Below are 23290 nucleotides of genomic sequence, written 5' to 3'. Positions count from 1 at the left end.
GTTAATTCCAAAATGTAATAAACACAGACTAAGCTAAGGATTTGCGATTTCGTTTGGCCAACTCCAACATACCAAACGAGTGTCACGAATCCAGTGGTTGATTACATGATCCGTGTACAGGCAACAGCATTGTGTACACTTTACTACATAGATAATATCTGCACGTTGGAGAAAGCATTACATGGCTTGAAATAAGCACCAAGGGCATGTTGTCATGATCAGTATCTTCCTATACCATATACTATCACATCTTGATATTAGCTATTCCTCGCCATACAAGGATACATGCAAATCATAACACTAGCATATAGCACATAGGAGATCCACAAGTGGTTTTGCATTTGGCTCTATTCAGGTATGGAAGCAAATGTGTAGAAGACCAACTATAGTTACATCAAAAGTGTTATGGTTCAAGAGGTTTCATCAAGATTGACACCAAACGTGTGTGTGTGTGTGAGAGAGAGACAGAGTCATCATTCACCAAAAACATAAGGGTATTGTGTCACCAACCAGCCTTGCGTAGCACACTTATCAAAGCCATGGGTAGATGTGAGTACTTAAAAGTTTGCCCAATATGTGAGCAATCAGGTCAAAGGGTATCATTACCTAAAATCCCTGTCTTCATTCAAACTCTGGCAACTTTATCCAACCAAAAAATGTCCTTTCCTTCGAATTAGTCCTCTTATCAAGCTCTCTTTCATGGGCTTGCAAGTCTCCCAGAGCCCCAGGACCTGAGGTATTTGCAATGCAGCAATTAACTGGCCATCACAGATATCACCCAAAAGCTTGCTTAGCCAGCCAACTTTTCCCTCACCTCAAAGCCAGTAATCATCTCACAAATGAATTTCCATCTTTGGCCAGGGTCTTCTCATATCCTAAAAAGCAGCATTGTAATGTATCGATGTAACAAGAAACCACTTTTAACAACATCACCTATAGCCACATTGTGGGGAATGCATCTCCCCTACTATATACTGTTCTTATTAAAAAATATGGTGGGACAACAGCTTCTCCAAAACCAAATTAGCCAGCTGAAGATGGAGAAGCATTGCATTAACCAAGACATAAGCAAGAAACACAATCCAGGGCACTCAATTTTCTACCCTGTCAACAAAACAACCCAAGAGTACTTAGATTCCATCTTCAGTAACTACTACAATCAAAGTGGGTGACTTTGCTTGATCAGATGGACTCCATCAACCAACACAAAGAGTTCTGTGCAAAGAAAAACAAACTTTTGAAATAGAAGACTGATTACTCTATTAAGATAGGAAAGCCAGTTATTTAAGATTAAGAGGAAGAGAAAGAGGAGAACGAAAGCAATTTTAATAAGAATTCGCATACACGTCCAGAATAGGGAAAGGTAGGACAAGGGGTAAGGGAGACAACTAGTAAGGTATGGCACTGGCAAACTTGCTCAGCCAAAAGGTGGCTTGAATGAGGTCTATGGCTGATCTAGTTGGTTGAGAGTTGGCCTTGAATGACACAGTTGTGTATGTAATTTGTTTTGTTAGCTTTATCCGATGTAACGTCAAGCCAGAATTAGTACAGCACTTTGAAGATTTAATCTTCCTTTAGTGTCACACCCACCTTAGATTTTACTTTGTGAGTGTCTTGCAAATACAGTGAATATAGTGCAACATGTTCATTTGCCTCCTTACTAAACATCATGGCTACCTTCTCTTTGAAAATCTAGTCAAGAATTTAGGTGTGAAGGTAACCCTACTGCCTAGGCAGTTTATGTGAGTAAATTGCTAGATCTTCTATCTAGACAATAGTTGACACCCAGTAGAGAACATAATGAAGTGTTCGGTTCATCAACAAAGGATGAAAGTAGGCAATAAACGTTGCTATGATTGCATTGAATAACCTAAAAAAGCAGTTAACTTTTCAAAATTTACATGATTTTTTAGTTCTTGACAGTAACAAGAAAATAGAAGATAGAATGGGAACCTCAAACTCTAGCCATAGCATTTGATAAATCAAGCGAATGAGCAACAAAGATAATTCCTCAAGTCAAGGATGTAATTGAAGCAGCGTTGAACTTCTGTTAATCCTCTCTCAGTACTACACTCATGAAGGAAGTGAGAACCACTCATGCTGGACAGCAATAACAGCATGTGTAAGTAAATTTCCCTCAAAATACTAGTCAGGAGTTTCAACAAAGGGCAAAGTTGCCTCATCCATACTGAGACTGACCCCTGGCATGTATGGCTATAAATGGGAAATTTGATGCTATAACAGACTTGGATACAGTCTGAGCTTGAATTGAAGCTCAGAAACTATATGATTCTGGAAAGGCAGGCATTGTTGCTGCACTTTCAGCTTCAGACGAATGGCTAGAAAAACATGATACAAAGCCATCAGTGGAAGGCACTATACAATTAAGGTACAAGAACTCTCGTGGAAAGGAATTATTTTCGCCGTCTGTGCAGTATCAAAACATAAAAATTGTGTCACGTTCTTGATGCCATAATCATGGCATTCAGAAGTATACAGGTGCATCATTACATAAGTTCACTGACATGCTCCTCAGGTCTCCCTGTTATGATTGTGCCACATTCTTGCTGCACAACCATGGCGATTAAAAGTACACAGGTGCACCATTACATGAAGTTCACTTGATATCCACTCCTGAGGTCCCCAGTATTTGGTGAAGCTGTTCCATCAAAGCAGCTTTCTGAGAAGAGCTTGCCTGATCAAACAACAGAAGGCTGAATAAGACACCTATCCTTCGCATCAAATAGCAAATGGAGCATCATCAATTTAGCTAAATACACATGAACATTGTCCCTTGGGCAAAGCCTGATGGCTAAACAACTATTACTGAAAGAGAGATGCACAATTGGATACTATCTCCTATAGCCACCTTTGATATACTACAGTTTAGCTAATACCTTAAATACATAGATTTCTAACAAATTCAAAAACTAGAAGACTTAGCCCAGAAACTGAACCAGCAAACAAAGGAAGGGCTTCAGAGCTTACCAACTGCAGCGAGGATGCCAGAGTTTGAGGTAAGACTTTCAAGAATGCAGAGGAGGTACTGAGGGAGAGTAACTGTTTCGATACATTTTCCTCCCTCAGTTTCTCTAAATGTTCACTAATATTTTGTGTGTCATCCAACCAAGTGAAGAAGGACTCATCATCTGACCATGATTTGGTTCCTTGCTGAGATCGCACATGCTTGGAAGACAAAAACCATTCCTTGACAAGTGCAGCAGCGGAACTACGAGGGAGTGTGCCTCCAGCTGCTGTTCTAACCTCCTTGATCACCATTTCCTCAGCAAGCCTTCGCTTCAAACGCTTGTAAAAGTATGATCTAGAATCTGACCAATCAACAACTTTCTTGATAATCCCCTTGGCTTCCAATCGCGTAGATGTGTCATGTAGCTCTGCAAACCGAATTGCAACTTGCGTGTAGAAAGGAAGCAAGGTCTTTTCTCGGGCCTTCATCTTTTTCTGGATAGATTCAACTTCAGTTGGAGAATTCACAGCAGCAGCCTGCAGTTCCTGCTTAAGATCCAGGAGCTGCTGATCAAGACGATGCATGCATTCAATAAGCTCCTTTGTCCTAAATTTAATTTCAATAAGTCCCTCTGGTTCTAAAACACCTGCTTTGGCCGTTCTCTCTGCAAACATTTCAACTTCATCGGGATTTATTTTGCTATCAACCACCACCCAAGCTCCACCTCGAAGTTCCCCAGTCTTAGGTATATAAACAAACACTGGATGCTCATAAGTGCGAAGATTTTCAACAATGTTGGACCCTGCCTGAAGGATGCCTTCAAACAGATCCCTTTGCCCTCCTGAAAATCCTCTCCAATTAGCCATGATGAAGACAGGAAGTCCCTCTTTATTGAAGTCCAGCAGAGCTTGTGCAGTCTTGGAGGCTGAGTCAGGGAACCACACCTGGCCAGCTTGTGGTACCACTCTTTCATGAGAATCAAGCTGACCAGGATCTGCAGGAATCCTCTGCATAACAGTTTGGGTTTCAACAGCAATAATGGCAACTGGGATGCCTCCTAGTCGTGCTCGCCCTGTTATAACAGTCTGTGCCCATCCCTCCAAGGTCTCAGTAAAGCTGTCCTTATCAAAAATTCCTGAGATCCATTTTCCAGCATTATCCACACCACGAATGGCAGCCCGAGGGTCACAAGTCATCTCAGGATTATATTCCACTTTTCGCTCTGGAGGATCCAAGGCCTGAATGGATGGAAGAGGCCCACCCACGTATGGTGGAACATAACTCAACCACTTGAGAATTGCAGAAACACCTTCCAAATCATCTGAGACAATGAGATGTGTAACACCATTCACCCCCATGATCTTGGGACCACCCAGCTGCATCTGGGAGCTGTATACTTCTCGTCCCAGTAATTTGTTGAGAGCAGAATACCCAGTTAATATAATAGGCTGGTCACTGCGTTGAATACATCTCATGCCTAGCCTTGCCAGATATGCTCCAATTCCAACAGTTCTGCCTGATACATATGTCAAGGTAAATGTTTCCCTGTAGGCCCTAGAAAAGGCACCTGCAATTGCTCCACTTCCAGATAAGTTCTCCGTACCAAGCCCATCCTCCTGACCTATTATATCATCAATTACCCACCTGATCTCACCACAATCTAGCTTCAATTCATGGGCTTTGACAGAAGAGCCCATCCGTGCATAGTCTTCCTCTGTCAAATACAAGTACTGGAAGCCACGCTCTGGAGACTGACTGTCCAACCATTCTATCTTGAAGCATGCCCTTACTTCTTCTGCAACACCTATGCGTGCACCTGAGTTGGCTGCCAAGTAAATGAGAGGTAGTTTCTTTTCACATGCCAAATCAGTCATGGCCTTAAAAAAGTAATCTTCTTTTGGGCCAAAAGCACCCGCACCATGTGTAACATCATTTGAAACAACCATGATGGTACGCCCTCCTGGGAACTCAGGTGTACTAAGCTCAAAATTCCATCCAACCATCCCCACATCATTTGATGCTACAGGGCGGTCAGTTTCTACTAAAGCGGCACCCCATTTCACTTCACCCCCAAACACCAGTTCTGAAGTTCTGATAAATGGTTTTCCAGTTGTGTTTGCCGAAGATGCCCAGGATTCCCTCAATGCAGTTTCAAAAAGCTGGAAATTAACAAGTACACAAGACACTATGTTAGTTTCCTACTCTTGCATCAGACTTATGTGGCCTTGCATTTCACTGTCAAAGAACCAGGCTCTAGTTCTAACAAGCTACCAGTGGAAAATCATAACAGTAGGTTGTATTGTTCCTCCTTGCAACTAAGCGCTTGCGCTCAACAAGTTCTAAAGTCTTATGTGGAGAATCAAGCCGTACACCATGCAAAGGACCATGAAGAGAGCCTTTCGGAGATAGATACACAGCCGACTTGCTGACTCCATCAATTGCTTCCAAATAAATCTGCTGGCCAAAACGAGAGTAACTTAGTGCAACAAGCAGCAACATCCTGAAAACTTCCACTTGTAGGTAAGAAGACGAAAACTACTTGCTGACAAATTTCTGTGAACTTTGGAGCACAGTCTTATAAACATTTACCTGTACAGTGCATGTGTGGCCCGTGGGGTTTGTAACAACAATTCTCCAAGCCCCATCTATTTGGCCCAAAAGATCTACTTTCAAGCGAATTTCCCAAGAAGCGACTGCAAGACGGTACATACGTAATCCTAGCTTGGCATGAATCTGGTAGGCCAATGTTTCCAGGATGCTGACTACAGTCCCAACTTCTAATCCTTTGTTTCGTAAGTCTTTGGCAGTGCTGCTCCAAAAACCACCCAAAAAAAAAAACTGTTGTCAAAACAAGCTTTCAGCACATACAATATAGCAGCTGGACAGATTAAATAATATACACTGACCTGTGATCACACAAGTCTCTCATTTCCTGTGATCGTAAAATACTCAGGAACATATGCACATGGTCTGCCTTCCTATCTACATCATGAGCAGAAAGTTCCAGCTCTTCCAAAGCACTCTGTAAAGCCAAGCTAACACTTTCACAAGTGAAAGATTCATCATCACTTCCAAACATATTGCTTGGACTGGGCTGCCTTAAGAGTGCCCTCAGAAACATTCTGCGAATTGCAGGCTTCTCAATGACAGAGTACATGTGCCACATGCGATCTCTTGACGTTGCGTAGCGCATGTTCCCATAGCCTTTGAGTTTGTTCTGCAAATAAGGAGACATTTTAGTGGAATGACTCGAGAATGAGATTCTTTGTAAACCTGAATATGTCTTAGCAGTTCCAAAATGAGTCAAAAATAACATTTCTTCGTAAACCCGTACAATGTCTTACCAGTTCCAAAAGATTAGACAAAGGTGGCTCCACATGGCGAAAAATAGGCTCCTCAGAAAAGCGTTGTTCCTCCTGCAACCAGTAAAAGCAATGCCTTGTAGGTGACCTACCCTCGTCTCGCTGGATAATGCAACTGACAACTCCCACTCTGGCATCTTTCAGGACTGATGTCAGTGGATCTTCTTTTAATGCTTTCACCAATTTCTCCACTCTTTCACGTGCTTGATCTTCATCACCACTGCCATTCATTAAGACAAATAGTGACTTGGATGAAACATTATCATCAGCATACAAGCACTGAAGCAATCTAAAGAAAACAGTGCACTACTGATGATGCCAGAAACAGAGCACCTTTTTTGTTTGTGGGGAAAGAACTTGTCTAGATGTTTATGGAATAACTATTAACCTAAAATGTAAAGCTGCATGTACAGTTGCACAAAACATTTTGGTGGCAAGGTGGGAGGCGGGGAAAGAACTTGTCACGATGTTTATGGAGTAATGATTAACCTAAAATGTAAAAGTTGCATCCACAGTTGCTGGCTTGTCTGGATGTTTGGATGTTTATAGAACAATAACTGACTCAAAATGCAAAAGTAGCATGCACAGTTGCACAAATGCTGGTTATCTGCACATATTCAGTGGGAGGCAAAAAACTTTTGTTGCACATTGACTTCTAGAGGAAATTCATGACCCAGTAAAATAAGTTTTCTACAACCCCAATACAATGGCGACCTCAAGACTATGTGCAAAAAATCAGGTTCCACTCGTGAATCTGAAGAAACTGAGACAATATAGAAAATTTGAGTACACTTGGAATGAGGTAAACCTGTCCTGCAAATTGCTCATTGGATTGTTGATTCCCACCAAAGCCACATGAAGAGCATTTCCAGATCCTTTCTGTGTTGGTTCTTCCTGTGTCTTCTCACCATAAGCCAGGTTTGCAAAAGGACCTGCAGCTTCTTTCAGTACTGCAGTAACAGCACTTGAAAGAGTATTCAGTGTTGAAAGAATAACCATGGCACCCCAACGTTTGGATTCACAAGAGTCATATTTAGAACTTTCTGATGTTTGGCTCAATGTGTCAGCTATTTTGAATGGGGAATCCTCCCAATATTGCCAAGAAGCCAGAAGACCAGAGCGATGCCATTGCATTCTCACAGAACCCTTAATAAGATGAGGCTGGTTGCAGCAAGCCGAGAAATGCCTTAGTATCCATCTAAAACCAACCACATAGGCACAATTCAACCACAGAAAGACAGGCATGTTTCACAATGAGCAAACCTGATATAAGCGCCTGATGTATGTCTCAACTACACGCCTCTGCAGAGTGTGATCACTATGATCAAGCAATGCGACTAAAGCATCCTCAACAGCTGAAGAAGCATTAACTAAATCCTCAATCCTCTTCTCAATTGCATTTCTGCGCCGTGGAGTGTAGACTCCTTCCCCTCCATCTTCAGTAAACATCTCAAGTTCAGACAAGCTTCGAGCAATACTTGACCGAAGTTCACTTAACTTGGTCTGTTCAAGCAATTGGCTTGCCCTTAGTGCTAACTGTAACAACAAAGTAAAAGAAGCCGGCAAATGCTTTAGCATAGCAAATGGTAAAATTACAGAAAATTAACAAAACCATGATCTTTAAAAATGAAGTCCTGCCATCCATATACAACAATCACACTCCAATGACATCCAAATGTTTCCATTTCTGTTATAAGCCTTGGAAAGTAATGACTCTTATCACCAGATTATGATTGTTATGAGAACCAAAATCCTTTTCTCCTTTTTAGTATACTGCTTATACCTCCGAGAATTTGATATCATTAAGGGCAGCAAAACGGATCAATTGCTCTCGATAAGCAGCAGGATTAGCATACACAAGTGCTCCCATCAACCGAAGAATGAATTTGTTCTTCATTCTTACACCCTATTTTTGGCATGCAAAATGTATTAGGATTGCTGGAAACAACATCCTCTGACAGGAGGAAAAGGAAAGGAGGGGAGGGCTGAATGTGGTAGGTTACCTGGTGTGAAAGAACAATATCCACCACCTTCAAGAGGTCTTTTTTGTACTTCAGCCGCAGGCCTTCGATAACATCCGCCTGCATGGAAGTATAGTCATCACAACAAGACTTGAAACAAAAATAAACAAGTGCAACATCAGTTTCATTAGTTTTCAGATCAACCTCTGGAGTCTCATTGAACAACTCTTCAACATCTAAATATGTCTTGAAAAGGGACTTCACGATATTGCAAGCATGCCCCTCCCTTCCACCTTCATAGGATTTGGCAAGAGTTAAAAGTGGCTCAACCAGTCTTTCAACTGTAGGCTTGTCATTCTCTGGTGTGGAGGAAACAAATGCCTGCAAAATGCCAATGTGCCAAGTTAGAGTGCAACTACATTAGACACCCAAAAGAAAGCTTTCATGGGGTAATCACCAACCTCCATCACTGCCCTCAAAGATTTGGCTGGGAAATCCATGCTTCCAAGGTTGTCAGAGAAGGAACTTTCATACTCCTTAAATTTTGCATCAAGCTGCATTTTCATACCAAGAGCTCATTGTAAGTTACCATGCCTACTTTTAAAAACACAAAATCAGCAGACAACCAACTAATGAGATGCATTTGCATATGTAGCACTACACATAAACATCCTTTTACTTAATTTATGACTAACCTGTGCCCTAAGAAGCTTTGGAAGGCGTGTTGAAAGAACAGACATAGATTCTTGCCACTGGAGTAAAGGCAGCTGAGGATCATCTAAACAGCTAAGTAGAGTTTTGACAACCTGCAAAACCAGAAGATGTACATCAACATTCAGTCTCATCAAAGATTCATAATTATCATGGAATCTGTTCATCAATCTAGAGCAAACAAACAAACCTGTTAATTGAAATTTCTGAAGTAAGAATATACCTCATCGATATTATGCTCATAACCAGCGAGTATCTTTTGAGCAGCCTGAATACTGGCAGCACATCGCTGGTGCACCTTGCCTGCAACTGGAGTGGGAGGTCCAAGAGGAGGAAAACCACCCTCATAAGGAACTGCTTTCCTTACAGCAGATGGATCATCAAGATCAAGCCCTGCTATCAAATCTCCTGCCTGTCAAGCATACACTAAAAATAAGTCTTGATTTACATGAAACAACCACACTTCAGACCTTCCTAATCCTCTTCTATGTTGCAGTACCTGCATTGCTTGACCTTCTGACATCTTAAAATGAATTGTCCCTGAGGCTGGAGACAGAAGTGGCATGCACATTTTCATAACTTCTACTTCGGCATATGGCATATCAGTATCAACATGACTGCCATCTTGGACCAGAAAACGAAGCAACTTGCAAGGAGTTTCGGCAATTAAACGTGATGGATCATGATCATTCTGCAATTTTTAAACCAGTTTGTCAGAGCTTGTCTGAATGTCAATACCAAAGTCCCACAATTATGTATTCAGAAATGTCAGAAACATAAAATAATCTGGTCTTTGGGAAAACTCTTTATCACAAAATGGTAGTATAGAGGATTTAACAGAGTATGCTAACAAAAGCAGACAATCCAGCTGTTAGAAACTAGAGAAAAACATACAAAGCCCTACTTCAACTATGACTCGCAAACCCCAGGTTAATTTAGTGAGCTCTCAGACAGATGTGCTAGAAAATCTAAACAATGTTAAAGTTCAACACAAATCCTGTTTAAGAAGAAATTCACAAACCTGCAGTAGACATGTTTGACCATCAATTAAAAGACGCGTGCCAGCCGCTTCCTCTTCAGCATAGATCACATGGCTATTTCCATCCAGCTGCCCAATCATTGCATTTGCAAGACTTAATTAATATAAGACTTTAAACCAACTACAAAAACTGCAGAGAATGTTATCCTGACAGTCAATATCCTCACTTGCATTAGAAGACCCCCATCTCTAAGGGTATATGAATCAGCTTCTGCCTCTGATTTGTTTAACCTAAGTCTGTAATTACCAGGTGCATGTCTTATCATCTCAATCTGTTGAAAAAAAATCATATATTTGTAAGAAACACGCAAAGCATACATAAGTTTCATCCTTTCAAAGAATGATAGCAGAAGAGCATACAGTGTACTTGCTTCCTTCAATGTTGAGAGAAATTTGGAAGTTGACAAGAGATATGTTCTGCCATAAAAATAGCTCATAATATAAGCTTTTGATTACAGCAGCATACAGCTGTAATAGCTGATAAAAGAATAGACAACCAGAATGAATTTCCTGCAAACCAGAACTGCACATCTATAGAATGAACCTTGGGGGGGATCTGTCCTTTCTCAAGGTACCCAACATATTCTGAAACCCGTGCTGATGTAAGTGTTGTGGCTTTCTGAATAACAATGAAATCAAAGACACCAATCAATTCCACTTTGATAAATAGACAGAAGTCTTCTGCAAAAAGCCTGTAGCTTTGTATTGGAACCTTACATAAAGAGCCCCTCCAGTAACTGACAAGTACCAAGGAGGCCTCTCAGCTCTTATTCGCATGGCAATTCTGCTGTCTAGCCAACCAGTGTGAATCTTGTTCCCTCTGTATTCTTGTGCCTGACCAAACAAGCATATCATCAAGCACTTACAGGGAATGTTTTCAAACCATATCATTAGTGCTGTAGCTCAAGGGCTCTAAGTAGAACAGAAAAAACATTCTAAACTAAAGTCCCACAAAGAACAGTGAGCCAACTTACATGCAGGAGATCAACTGTATAATCAACATTAGTACGAATCTCTCCACGTATTTGGAGCTCCTTCAATCCAAGAACCATGTTGGCGATAGCTAAGCCTCTATTCTCGCCAAAAGCAAAAACATGTCCTGAATATGTTTTGATTTTCAGTGACATCAGTCATTTTTTATCAAAAACTTCTGCAACACGTAAAACCTTTTATGGTAAGCAACATAGTACATACCAAACTGTGAATCAGAAAACTCGTGTATTCCTCCACCAGACTGCCACATGATCAGAAACACAATGAGTCTCTCTCTCTCTCTCTCTCTCTCTCTCTCTCTCTCTCTCTCTCTCTCTCTCTCTCTCTCTCACAGAAGTTTGAGTTAGGGAATTGAAATATTTAGAAAGGACCTTCTGGCCAACCAACTAGACTCAAAGACAGGTAGAAAAAAACAAATGGACCCAAAAAACTACAAAAAACACAGGGATACAAGGATAGAATGAGATCAGAAAGTGAGCACAACCAGGGTGGTATGGATGATATCAATCCACGGAGCAGCCACCCCTCTTGAGGATCGCACCAGCTGAAACCAAGGAACTAACCTGCCATAGTAACAATCCTCAAACAACCCACATGACCACACACCTGAGAAATATGCCACCTCTCTATATGCCTACCACACTCATATATAGTCTAATCTCCGTTGAAGAGCATGGTGAAAATAAATGTTTGCCAAGAAATATATCTTTTGCCAACAGGGTTGTATCTCAAGTGGTTTGAGCGTGTGGATGTCTACATGGGTGCACAAGTTCTAACCTTGGGTACACCTCTCAGGCATCTTTCAAATATCAAGCCTTTGTCTTTCTTCTTTTTTTAAAAGAAATATAGCTTATTGAATGTTATCGTCACCCATAGCCATAGTTACTTGGAACAAGGAACGGGGAACAGGAACGAGAACAAGACCCCTTGGAACGGGGGGAACATCCAAGGTCAGGGAACGGGAACAGGGGGAACGGCACATGTCTTAAGTGCCCCAAATATGCCCTGCATGACCCAAATTGCCTAAAAGAATGTCCCTCTAATTGCCCCAATACCCTGCAATGCTCCAAATGTCTCAAAATTGACTTGATTATCCCCATAGCTCCAAATTGCCTCGAATTGCCCCAATTATCCCAAATTCCCTTGAAATTAGACAATGTAAATGGATGATTACCTTGGAATTGAGGATAGGCTGAAATTTGATTGTGATTTGTAAGAGTTGATAATGCATCAAATTTAACTTTCCATGGACTCTTGATTGGCTTGTGGGTTGTCTTGACACTTTGAATCTTCAACCAACGAGAGAGAGAGAGAGAGAGAGAGAGAGAGTAGTGTGTGCACATTGGGCAATGGAGATGGGTGAACATGTGGAAGGAGTGTGACACAAGCAAAAAGGAAAAATTGAAAAAAACGTCTTTTTTTTTTACCAACAGGCCTGGAATGGCCGTTTCAAACAGGGAACAGCAGGGGGAACGGCCTTGGGAACGGCACGGAACGTTCCCTGGCCGTTTCACCTCCTCAAAGGGTTTGGAACGCGTTAGGCCGTTCCTACAGGCCGGAACAGCCATTCCCTGTTTGTATGCCCATAGCATCATCCATGCTTTAAGCATTGGCTCTATGAAGATGTGCCCAAAAATAAGGTGCGCCTTGAGCAAGCAAAATTAAAGGCCTTAATATTAAAAACCTATCGTGCAATTTGGCCTAGGTTAACTCGAAAAAAAGAGCCCCAAAACGAATTATTTAGAGAAAAATATATTTTTCTTTGGTGGTAGGACAAATGTCCGAAAATCTCCTATAAAAGGACATGGTGTGGGGACTCCTACTCTCACACCTTAATCATTCCCTCACTTCCAATGCTCTCTCCATTATCTTCCTTCATCTCTCCCTCTTAGGGTGGCTGCTGCCTCTATCCTAGTGGCTCCCACCTGGTGCCACCCACTGCCTAGAAGTGCTAACCTTGCCTTGATTATCAGAGGCTGCCACCAGCCTGCAGGAGTTTCTTCCCTACCTTGCGGACCTTTTGTCTGCTGTCCCAGCCTACCACTTGCTGTTCCAACAACATCGTCATCATCTAGACAATCTGCTGCCTGCATTTTCTGCTGGAAGGACTGTTGATGTCATCATCATCGTTGTCACTTGATCAAAATTGAGCCGTGTTTCAGCCTGCAAACGTGCATGCCCTAGAGGCTTCATCAACATCCTGCTGCCCAAAGGACTGCATTTCACTCCCTCCACTATTGCACACATCATCAAGTCTTAGCATTGGTGGATTGCTGCACTCTGGAGCAATTCTCGAAGATTAACACACTGACAATTTTCCTCAGCCTACCTCCACAAGAGAGAGTGGCTGTGGGACAGCGTCTAATCCTTGAGCTTTCCCCATTTTATCTCATTCATCATCATTCATTCATTCTCTTACTTCTCAAGTTTTATCAATGATAATTAATGTCATACACACGTGTTCTCTCTGCAGCCCCACCATTTCCACACATGATATCAAATCAGAAGTGCTCTTAAGCTGAAGATCCTAGATCTTCTAAGAGCAAGAAAGGCTTGTAAGAGCGGCTGCCGGCATAATTTAATTTCTAACATCCCAAATTCCTACACTCTATTTTCCTCTTCTACCAAAGCATTCTCATTCAAGAGAGGAGAGAGCTCCATATTCTTCTCCCATCGCATTCTCCCATTTCAAATTAATCTATTGCAACACCAATTCATGTTATGGCTTCATCTCCGTGTGATTGATTTCTTACCACCAGGGGCACCTATTGCGACAAGTTGTGCCACTATACCACAGCTTGTCATCATTTGCAATTACATTTACATCCTTGGATATTTGGATGGGAGCTAGTAGCATTGGTCACAATGGTCATGAAGCGACTTAGTGTGAATGCACTGAGGGCACTTCATGGTTAGGGCAATCGAGTCCCACTTATAGTTCTCAAGGCCATATTGTACACATCATTATGTAATTACCACTCTTGGATTCTTGGCCCATAAGCCAACGCCATCCATACATATCTCTACATACCTTGGAGGGAGTACATAGTCCTCAGAGTAGCGAAACACCATTGTATCTTTATTCTCTTTTTTGCAGCTCATGCAATATTCAAGGCAGGGAATGTTAATGTCTGAGACACATTTTTTGAGGAAACCTAGTATTAATTAAGTTTAGACAGAGTGGCTGAACTCTCTAAGAAGGTACAGCCTGAAAAAACTTTAAAACACTCATAGAAATGATCATAGTGAGGTCTATTCAATCCTTGAGTAACAAAGCTGTCAAAGAAATTAGTCTAAAATATTAGGAGATAAGCAAACCCATAAGAAATCATGACCTCATAGGTATCCAAATTGGGACAATCCCAAGTGTCTAAAGTGTGTAGAGACATTCAGGAAAAGAAAATAGCACAGGATGATTGTGCGGGATACGTTAGAAATTTTGAACACAAGCTTAACACCAAATTGCAATGCGGATTAGAGAGACTATTTCCTATTGGATGAGACGAGAGTAGGAAGCATCTTAGCCATTCTGGTCAGTTGGCCAGCCTACCGTCATGAAAAAGTAGATTGTGTATATTTTAACCCTCACATTTTTAAATTCAAAAGAAACTGCTCATCAAGCCGTCCACAATTTGGGCTTGGTTTAAAAACTCAATTTGCTTAGATAACTCTCTTAAGGTAAGGCATATGGTGTAAGTCAACATGTACCTTTACAGAAAAATATGCCCAGACGTTTGGCTTGCTCCTAAAAACAAGTTCCTGGTTCCAAAGTAGGCAAAAGTTAATATTGTCCCAAGATGAACTTCCTTTGTCAAACAGATGCACAGGTAGAATGTATGGTCAGATATTTATAATAGCTAATATATAAATAGATCAAGCAGATAGTTTTCACTCGTACTACCAAAGGAATCATGTAGACAACAACTTCAAACCTGTGTGTCAACAAATGCCAAGAAGATTATCATGCATCTGGCATGACCTCTTTTTACTGTAAAAAGAATGAAAGATTAAACTTCATTACATACTTGGACTTTGCCACTTGTTGGCTTGAAACCATCATCTGGGTCTTCACTTGTTACTCGTACAGCCACACAATGTCCTTTGGGCTTTACTGACACTGCTTCATCAAAATCAAACTCTGAGGCAGCTTCCGCTGTTTTCTGCCAGCTGTCATAGTTTCCCCCAGAGTCTTTACCATAAAAGCGACGAATCTCTGCATTCAGGAAAATCTAAAGATTACATCTCACTGCAACATCAGACTTGCATCTCATCATCCTACAAATCTCAAAAGACAAGAAAATTGCTCCCCCCTACATGATGCAGGAAATATTTTTTATTTCAAAATTAAGATCTAGAAATGTAGAAAAGAAGATGCATCTAAGTAGAAAAGTAGACCCTGCATAAGGTTCTGTCAAAATTCCAAACTAACAGAAGAGAAGACCACATTTGTCATCTCTACCACTCTCATTTTAAAATCAACTTGTATGTATAAACAGGGCAGATAAGACACAAGGCAGTCTCATTTTGTTTGGAAATTCTTACCAGGAATCCTCCATAAAGGAATACCCATGGCAACACAAAGTTGAGCAGCAGGTATATTCACCTCAGCTATCCATTCTGTAACAGGATGCTCAACCTACACATCATGGCAAAGACATAAGCTGAATAATTTGACCAGGACAAAGTAGCATTTAGAGTTTGTGACAGAACATACAACCTATAGACCATAAGCAGATCAGGAGCTGGGTAATGTTAATAATCAGAGTAGCATTCCAAGATGACAAAAAAATTACCTGCAAACGAGGATTGAGCTCTAAAAAGGAAAATTCTCCTGTTTCCATACTATACAAATACTCCACTGTTGCAGCACCCGCATACTTGACACATTTTGCTAGACGACGAGCCCCTTGTTCTAACAGGCTGATTGTTTCAGCAGAAGCAACCGTTATGGGACCTTCTTCAATGATCTGTCAGAATCAACAACAATGTCATACTATTTCCATTGCAAGTACATTTGTCAACGAGTTCATGTGGAGAACAAACCTTCTGGTGGCGTCTCTGTACACTGCAATCACGGCTATGCAGCGCAGCAACATTCCCATATTTGTCACAAATAAGTTGGACCTCCAGATGTCGACTCTGCACAGTGATATAAGAAAGCCTTAAGTTGGTAGAGTCTAGATAATTCAGAGCTCAGAACAAATCAAACCAGATACAGCATGCATACCTTGCAAAAACCACTTAAAGTGCTTAAGGTACATGTAGCTGGACAGAAATTAAACATCTAGTACTGGCCAACCTGTTTGCTTTGAGCCCAACATGATGATGATACATAAGAATGCAATGTCCCCACAAAAGTTAAATTTGTGACCATGAATTCAGAATGTGAATGCCAATTCCCACATGAAATTAAATTGTGTGCAAAGGTTTATTTACAGCACCTGGGTCAATAGATAGACCTAAACTAGGTTCTGGCTATCGAAGCCGAAGATCACCTAAGCAGATCATTACAATGGCTGAAGAGTGTGAAATATTCATACTGCCAACCTTAATCGTTTGATACAAAAGTTATTAGCTGTCAGGCAACCTACAGTAGGAGTCAAACAGCTTAAAGAAGACAAATCAATTATGGTATTAGGAGAATTTGCCTCTTATTAGTGATCAGCCACTCATCCATGACCACCAAAGTAATTTAACCCTGTTATAACAAATAATAAAAGCGTGCCTAGACCACACATCAAGATCTCTGCCTCAACACCTATTGAGATCTCTGGGGCACATTCTTACTTAGAGCTTTTGAGTCATAGGGACATCAAAAGCTTGATATCTTTCAGTATGAACATGGTGCAGTTCAATAAGAGCCGCAACAAATCAATGGAAGCCTTAACCTCTTTGAGATTCCTCTATTGCCCTTCATTTCACATGTACACAATCTAGGGTATGGATAAAATTGTCAAGGTCACATAATCAAAGTATCCATAGCAATCTCAATACAGAGAGTTGGTAAATCATCTCAACCCATTAATCAAACCACCTCTTCCGGCATTTCTGTAGTTTGAGCATAATGCAAGTCTCAAATTTCCAAAAGAGTCCGTCTACCTATATTAAGTTTTAGACAAAGTAAAAGGTTAGCCACTCAAAAGTAACAATAGAAGGTATTGCTTTATTGTAAAAGTGGAGGACCATTCATTTTCAAGCTGGCATAGATATTCCAGGACCACAATTAACAGATTTAGACCTCATCTCTGAAGCGCATATACTCACTCAACAAACTTCCCAAGGGATTAATAAGTAGGATTCAATCAAATTTACCCATATTCTTGAGCTTGGTGGAGGTTGTAAGGGTCACACAGGATGCCACTTAACAGAAATGTCAATGGACTTTTCAAATTCCCATATGAAAAGCTTCTCAATTATACAATGATTTAAGAACCAGCTTTGCATAAAACATCCAGAGTACAATGAAGAATTTATCTAATTTTTAAAAAAAGTTTCTAAAACTTTGGTAGGAGAACAGCCTCAAAAAATTTTATAAAAGGAAATCACTATCATTGCCACTCTTGTTCCTTTTGCCCCTATCTATCTCCTTTGAGTGCCAGCTCTCTCCAACCTCTCCCCGCTGTCATCATCATCAGCACCATCAACATCATCTTTCTCCTCTTTCAGCAGCCCCTCCTTCCCATCCTGCTGTCAATCAGTCCAGGAGCTGCCGCCCAGCTGATGTATGCTCCACCTCAGCCAGCCTCGAGCCTCTACAGCTGTCACCATCAGAGGTTGGCCACTGCTGCATTTTCCATCTCAGCCGGCTACCTGCCATTGCAACACCTGCTGCAGTTGTAGCCTCTCCTTCCTTCTCATCTGCTGGTCATCAACGTCGGGTGGAATGCTTGCTGGACTGCTCCTCATTGCACCTGCTGTGTTCTGCTGCTGTCCAGCATCTCTACAGTCCCAGCATACCTCTCCTCATCAAGAACTGCTACATTTTGAATCTCCTCGCGCCCAAAGTAGCTGCCTGACATCTCCTCCTCTTCATGCAGCATCAAGCTTTGGTGGTTTGCTGCACTCGGGATCCACTCCAGAGGATTACACCCTGACACTCCCTCAGCCCAATCCTATGGGAGAGTGACTGTTGGAGAGGCCTCCTATCCTAGTGCATATGTTGTATCACAGCTCACAAACTCGATTTCCTCATTGAGCTTTCATAATCATTAATTTCCTTCCTTCTTCATTTGTGTGTTGTCTGAAATCATTCTGTTAGTCATGTTTGTACACTTTGCGCTTTCTCTGCAAACCCTAGTGTATCATCATAAATCCCAATCTGACAATCTGAGTAACAGCACGCGTGATTCTCCATACAAACCTTCTAATTTATTTGATTGATTATTGATTTCAACACCACCTTCAGTGGAAATTTCCTCCCCATTTTCTGCTTCAATATCTTTGTGAATTCCCTCTTCATACTTCTCAATCACTTCTTTTGCAAACTTCAAACTTTTGTACCACCTCCAGTGGAGCACTTCACATAAAAATCAGAAGGCAACTTCACTTGCTAGCACCAAGCTAGACCTAAAGCAATTAATGATATTTGCATGCAAAGTGGAGCAAAAACTGACAAAAGTTAGGCCATTTCCCTTGTTTTCAGGCATTTGACTTTCAATAGGCACCCAGCCACATTTTAGGCCATTGAATATTTAATTGGCCAAAATGTCAACCCAACCTAGTCTAGGACATTTCTGGAATTTAGGGTTTTTGCTAATGCATTAAAGTGTACAGTTTGATTCAACCTTAACACCTAGCCAACAATCAAAACCTCAAGTTTGAGCTATCAGTGTTCCCCTGATCACAAGTCTCTACTGTCCTCCATAAGGACATGTTTAAGGATGTGAGTTTTGAGTGACAGGCTGTCATGTGCAAAAGAGGAACAAGAAGGTTTCCGCAGGGAATGATGCAACGTTTTATGGAACTATGCAATCAAGGCCAAAACCTTACCACAAATATCCTGGGATGAAAGTACCTTATTGGTCTAGTTATTTGAGTAAAAGGATCTTGCAAGTCACTTTCATTATTATAAAGCAGACACATTTACTTGGCAAACCGTGATGTTCTTACACCAGCATAGTAAAAAGGCCATTCTTCCCATTCCAAGGCATCACTCTTGCATACTGCATCAGCAGCAGCAAACGATTGCCTTCTGCCACTACTTTTCCACCAATAACTGAAATTTGTCAGCAGGCTTGCTCAAGTGCAAGCCATGGCCATTACCTTGCATTATTTGAACAGCAATATGGTCAATTGTCAACAAGGAAGTGTGAACATCACTGTTGATGACTGTGTTCTGACCTGAACCTTAGTAAAAATGTCAATCTTGCCATTCTAAGGCATAACACCTCTAGCATAGTGCATCAGCAGTACACTGATAGCCTCCTGTCAGTATATGCAATTCTCAAAAGGCTTGCTCAATTGCAAACTCTTGGGCTGTCAAAGACTTTATTCATAAAGCATAAGCTACAAGAAGTCCATTATCCAACAGGCTTGCTCAAGTGCAAACCATTACCATTCCCTTGCACCATGAGAAGTAATCCTTGACTCATAAAATATAAGCTACAAAAGTGCCCCGCACAAGACAGTCTGGAGATAGATATATAGGGAACTACATTGATTTAGATAAATTCACAAGAACAAGAATGTGTTCTTATTCTGCAGCACACTCTCTGTGGTCTGCATTAATTGATAAGCATTTGCACAAAAACAATAAGCTTCATTCTCATCTAAATGCATAAAGATAGCCCATGGATGTGGACAGCAGGAAGAAACCTAGTTACTGCAAATCATATACGGTTCTTGAAGAAACTGCTATGAAATGCAGGTGAGCTTAACTGTGCAGTCCCCTTAGCCATTAGATCAGCAGCAGCCTCAATAAAGCCAATGCCCACTTCATTGTACAAAGGCAACAAATCTTTGCAATCACAGCTCACAGTGAGAAAGAGTTCCCAACTGAAATTAACATCACAAAGAAGAGCTTGCCTGATACTTTTATTGACAGAACAGCTACTTTAGCTTCTGCACAGGGCATTTGTCCCATAACTGTCAGTGACAGTATTCAAAGCATGAGATTTAAGCAACAGCAGTAATGGTAGACATAACAGATGAATGATTTAAAATCTGGAATCTAGCGTAACTCTGAAACTAAAGATAGACAGGACACAAACCCAAACCCTGTTGTAAATAGTGGAGGCAAAGGGTACCTGAGAAGCGACTTTCATTGTGAATATAGGAGAGCCTGGAACCTCGCCCTGAACTTGCTTGAAAAGTGCTCTAACCTCATCATCATTATGCACCTGTCTCATGAAGTTGCAAGGTATTACACACACTAATGACATATCAAGCCACAAAAGAAAGCCTAATCCAATGAAGCCATTTCCACTGAACAACAGTGATGGAACTGTACAGTTAAAGTTTGCAAAATTCTTGTGCAGGTTCTAAAGCATCTTGCAACTGCTTACCTTTCGTATACCTTTGCCGCCGCCCCCCCATGATGCTTTGAGCATGACAGGATAACCCACAGCTTGACATGACTTAACTGCTTCTTCTGCTGTAAACACACATGCTTCTTTATATAATTCATCAGGAATTGCATCCTTGCACGTCTCAAAAGGCACTTTCACCTGTGAACCAGAATATCCTTGCTAAGTATCCTCAATGCTTCATTGAAGATGTTGAAATCAAAACATGAGACTAGCTTAAAGCCTTACATGAGAACCACTCCAAGGGATGGTGGGCACGCCTGCAGCTTGGGCAATCAAAGATGATCCAATTTTGTCTCCAAGCGCAGCCATGGGTGCCGCAGGAGGTCCCAGGAATGCAATTCCTCGAGCCTCCAATGCATCCGGGAGTTCTGGATTCTCAGAAGCATGACCCCATCCAGGCCAGACAGCAGATACACCAGTTGTTTCTGCGACCTGCATTCATCTCATCGTGATTAGTTGTCCCTCAACCAACATTCCGGTTCTTGAATAATGCCACAAGCTTGGGGTGCCCACCTCCGAAATTAGTTGGACATTGGCATAATTGTTGTTGTTAGTCCCTCCAGGAACTTCAACAAACTGGTCCGCAATACGTATATGCTCCGCATTGATGCGCATGTCTTCTGGAGTTGCCATCGCAACCAACAAGACAGCTCTCTCTGATCCAAAAGCTTCATATGACCATGATCTAATACTGCGCATAAACTTAACTGCTGCCATGCCATTGTTGGCAATCAAAATACTGTGAATGGGAGTGTCACCACCAAGGGCTTTGCAGAACTCCTCAATTTGAGATACACTTGCTACATGCTTCAAGGTAGGTTTTCCATCCCCATTGATGCGCCAGGACTCTCCAACTGTGCTTCCCATGGCAATATATTCACTACCCCTGTTTGAGGATCAAGAGATTAATAGCGTGACATTACCCCTGTTTGAGGATCAAGAGATTAATAGCGTGACATACAAGCAGAACAACTCTATGTGTAGAAAACTGTGCAAAATGCACAAGTTGCTGGGTTGTGCAGGATTGACAACCCATCAACGTGAAAGCCATGGCATACAGAGACTGAATTAACTAATTCAATGGTTTGATTACACCTAGATCAATCACATAATTACTAGGCCATAGTTCGTATCCATGTACGATGCGTCTATTCAGATAAAAGAATAAAACTTACCTGATTAGACAACGGTTCGGAATGCATCCATAGAATTGGAAAACTAATTGTTAAATTTTGGAACAGGACACGGCTTGTCACGTAACGTTAGGAAGTCATTGAAACGTGATAGTAGGGCTAGTTATCTACAAAGCTCATTCGGAGCAAAGATTTGCTGCCAAAGTAACTAAGGATGTTAAGATGGAGAAGAATAGAAGGTCCTTGGTAGGAACTAGGTCCACAGGGAGGTTACCTGACAATTAAGAGGCCCCCAAGTAGGATACGAGCTCACACAAAACCTGAGTTCACAGGAAAGTTAACTGACGATTAAGAGGCCTGCAAGTATGATAGGAGGTCACTCAAAGAGCTATGTCAGCTGAGCTCATAAATCCCTATACTCCCGATTTACTGTAGGAATACATTTACTTTAAACTTCGAGCCTGTGCCACAGCCTACTGCTTGAGTTTCAGATGTTTCATGAGGCATCGTCTGTGGGTACTCATCACGTGTTGTAAGTGCGATCTCTAGGGATGGGGGGAGATGGGAGGGAACTCGCAGGAGAATAGGGTACAGAGAGAGGGAAAATTTGCGGCGCCTCCCTCCCTCCGTCCCCCCCCCCCCCCCTCTCTCTCTCTCTCTCTCTCTCTCTCTCTGTGCACAGAACTGCGGAAGGGAATTACCTCTAGCGAATCGGATGAACCGGGCCAAACGATGCCTATCCAGAAGATCTGAATTGAGCTGGGGTGAATGAATGAATGGAAATCAATTCAGGCCAAGGGAAAGGGGGGGAGGGGAGTGGGGAGAGAAGGGGGAAGAAGAGTAGCTTTGGCGAGGTGCGACGAGAAGCTTGTAGCCTGGTAGTAGTAGACTAGCAGGCTGAAATAGCAAAGACCGGTCTTTGGATATGACCATTCAAAGAGAGAGAGAGAGAAAGAGAGAGAGAGAGAGAGAGAGAGAGCACACGAGCAAAAGAAGAGGGCGACGGGTTAGGTGGTGAGGAATGGAGGCAGGCAGCCGTGTTCAAATGAAGTAATGGAGAGAGAGAGAGGGGGGGATTAGTTTAAAGAGTTAATCAGGATTAGTGTATCAGATTTTACCGTGATGAGAGGCACCTCCGAGAATCTTTATGGGAAAATAGAGGAACTTGAAGCAGTGCAGCTGAAGACCAGTTCAAGTGGCCGGTGGTGTTGCTTTTGATAAGGATGTTGCCTGCTGCTGCCGCTGCCGGTGACGACGCGCCTCCACCTCCTTTTGATGACGAGAAGGTCCTTGCAATGCCCATAAAAGAGGCAGGCAAAGAGGGTGAAGAGAGATGCCGAAGCCATCGCCATCCCCCACCAGCCACCATAAAATTGCTTCACCCCCTTCTCTCTCTCTCTCTCTCTCTCTCTCTCTCTCCCAAAAAAATTAAGAAAAAAGGATTATAATTAATCCCAGGCCCCAAGCACGCTAAGTTTGAACGCATCCCTTGCCCACGAGAAAGAGAACGGGGACGCACTGACGCAGGCCTTTCTCTCGCCCTCAGCAGTGGACCCCACCAGGCCCCCGGGGCCCCGCCACACACACAAGACTGGC

At 41.9% G+C, this 23290-nt stretch overlaps 1 protein-coding gene across 3 annotated transcripts; it reads right to left on the bottom strand.

Annotated features, from left to right (window-relative positions):
- Positions 1-1948: 1948 nt before the first annotated feature.
- Positions 1949-23065, bottom strand: LOC148027177 (acetyl-CoA carboxylase 1-like). Of its 3 annotated transcripts, none has more exons than XM_087691723.1 (32): positions 22813-23065; positions 21075-21447; positions 20787-20993; positions 20538-20699; positions 20280-20372; positions 16078-16173; positions 15828-16001; positions 15577-15670; positions 15060-15247; positions 14743-14793; positions 11236-11275; positions 11016-11140; positions 10759-10875; positions 10586-10660; positions 10402-10458; positions 10209-10313; positions 10024-10110; positions 9502-9693; positions 9226-9414; positions 8987-9097; positions 8753-8845; positions 8496-8672; positions 8334-8411; positions 8114-8236; positions 7594-7866; positions 7139-7491; positions 6313-6550; positions 5875-6185; positions 5558-5777; positions 5240-5422; positions 2989-5127; positions 1949-2695 (listed from the first exon to the last, which is right to left on the bottom strand). In XM_087691723.1, exons 1-32 carry the CDS (start codon positions 23061-23063, stop codon positions 2618-2620), a joined length of 7053 nt encoding a protein of 2350 aa, XP_087547849.1. In that variant the 5' UTR covers positions 23064-23065; the 3' UTR covers positions 1949-2617. The 3 variants fall into 3 exon arrangements, with proteins under 3 accessions (XP_087547849.1, XP_087547851.1, XP_087547850.1); XM_087691725.1 differs by lacking the exon at positions 22813-23065 and adding an exon at positions 22396-22669 and having other exon boundaries at positions 21075-21486; XM_087691724.1 differs by lacking the exon at positions 22813-23065 and adding an exon at positions 22396-22669.
- Between the last annotated feature and the right edge of the window lie 225 nt (positions 23066-23290).

The sequence above is a fragment of the Lygodium microphyllum genome, chromosome 13 (genome assembly GCF_053477565.2).
Source record: "Lygodium microphyllum isolate KBCC chromosome 13, Lygodium_microphyllum_v1.1.10, whole genome shotgun sequence".
Taxonomy (NCBI): domain Eukaryota; kingdom Viridiplantae; phylum Streptophyta; class Polypodiopsida; order Schizaeales; family Lygodiaceae; genus Lygodium; species Lygodium microphyllum.
Note: the sequence above shows the minus strand (reverse complement) of the source record. Positions and strands in the feature narration are given on the sequence as shown.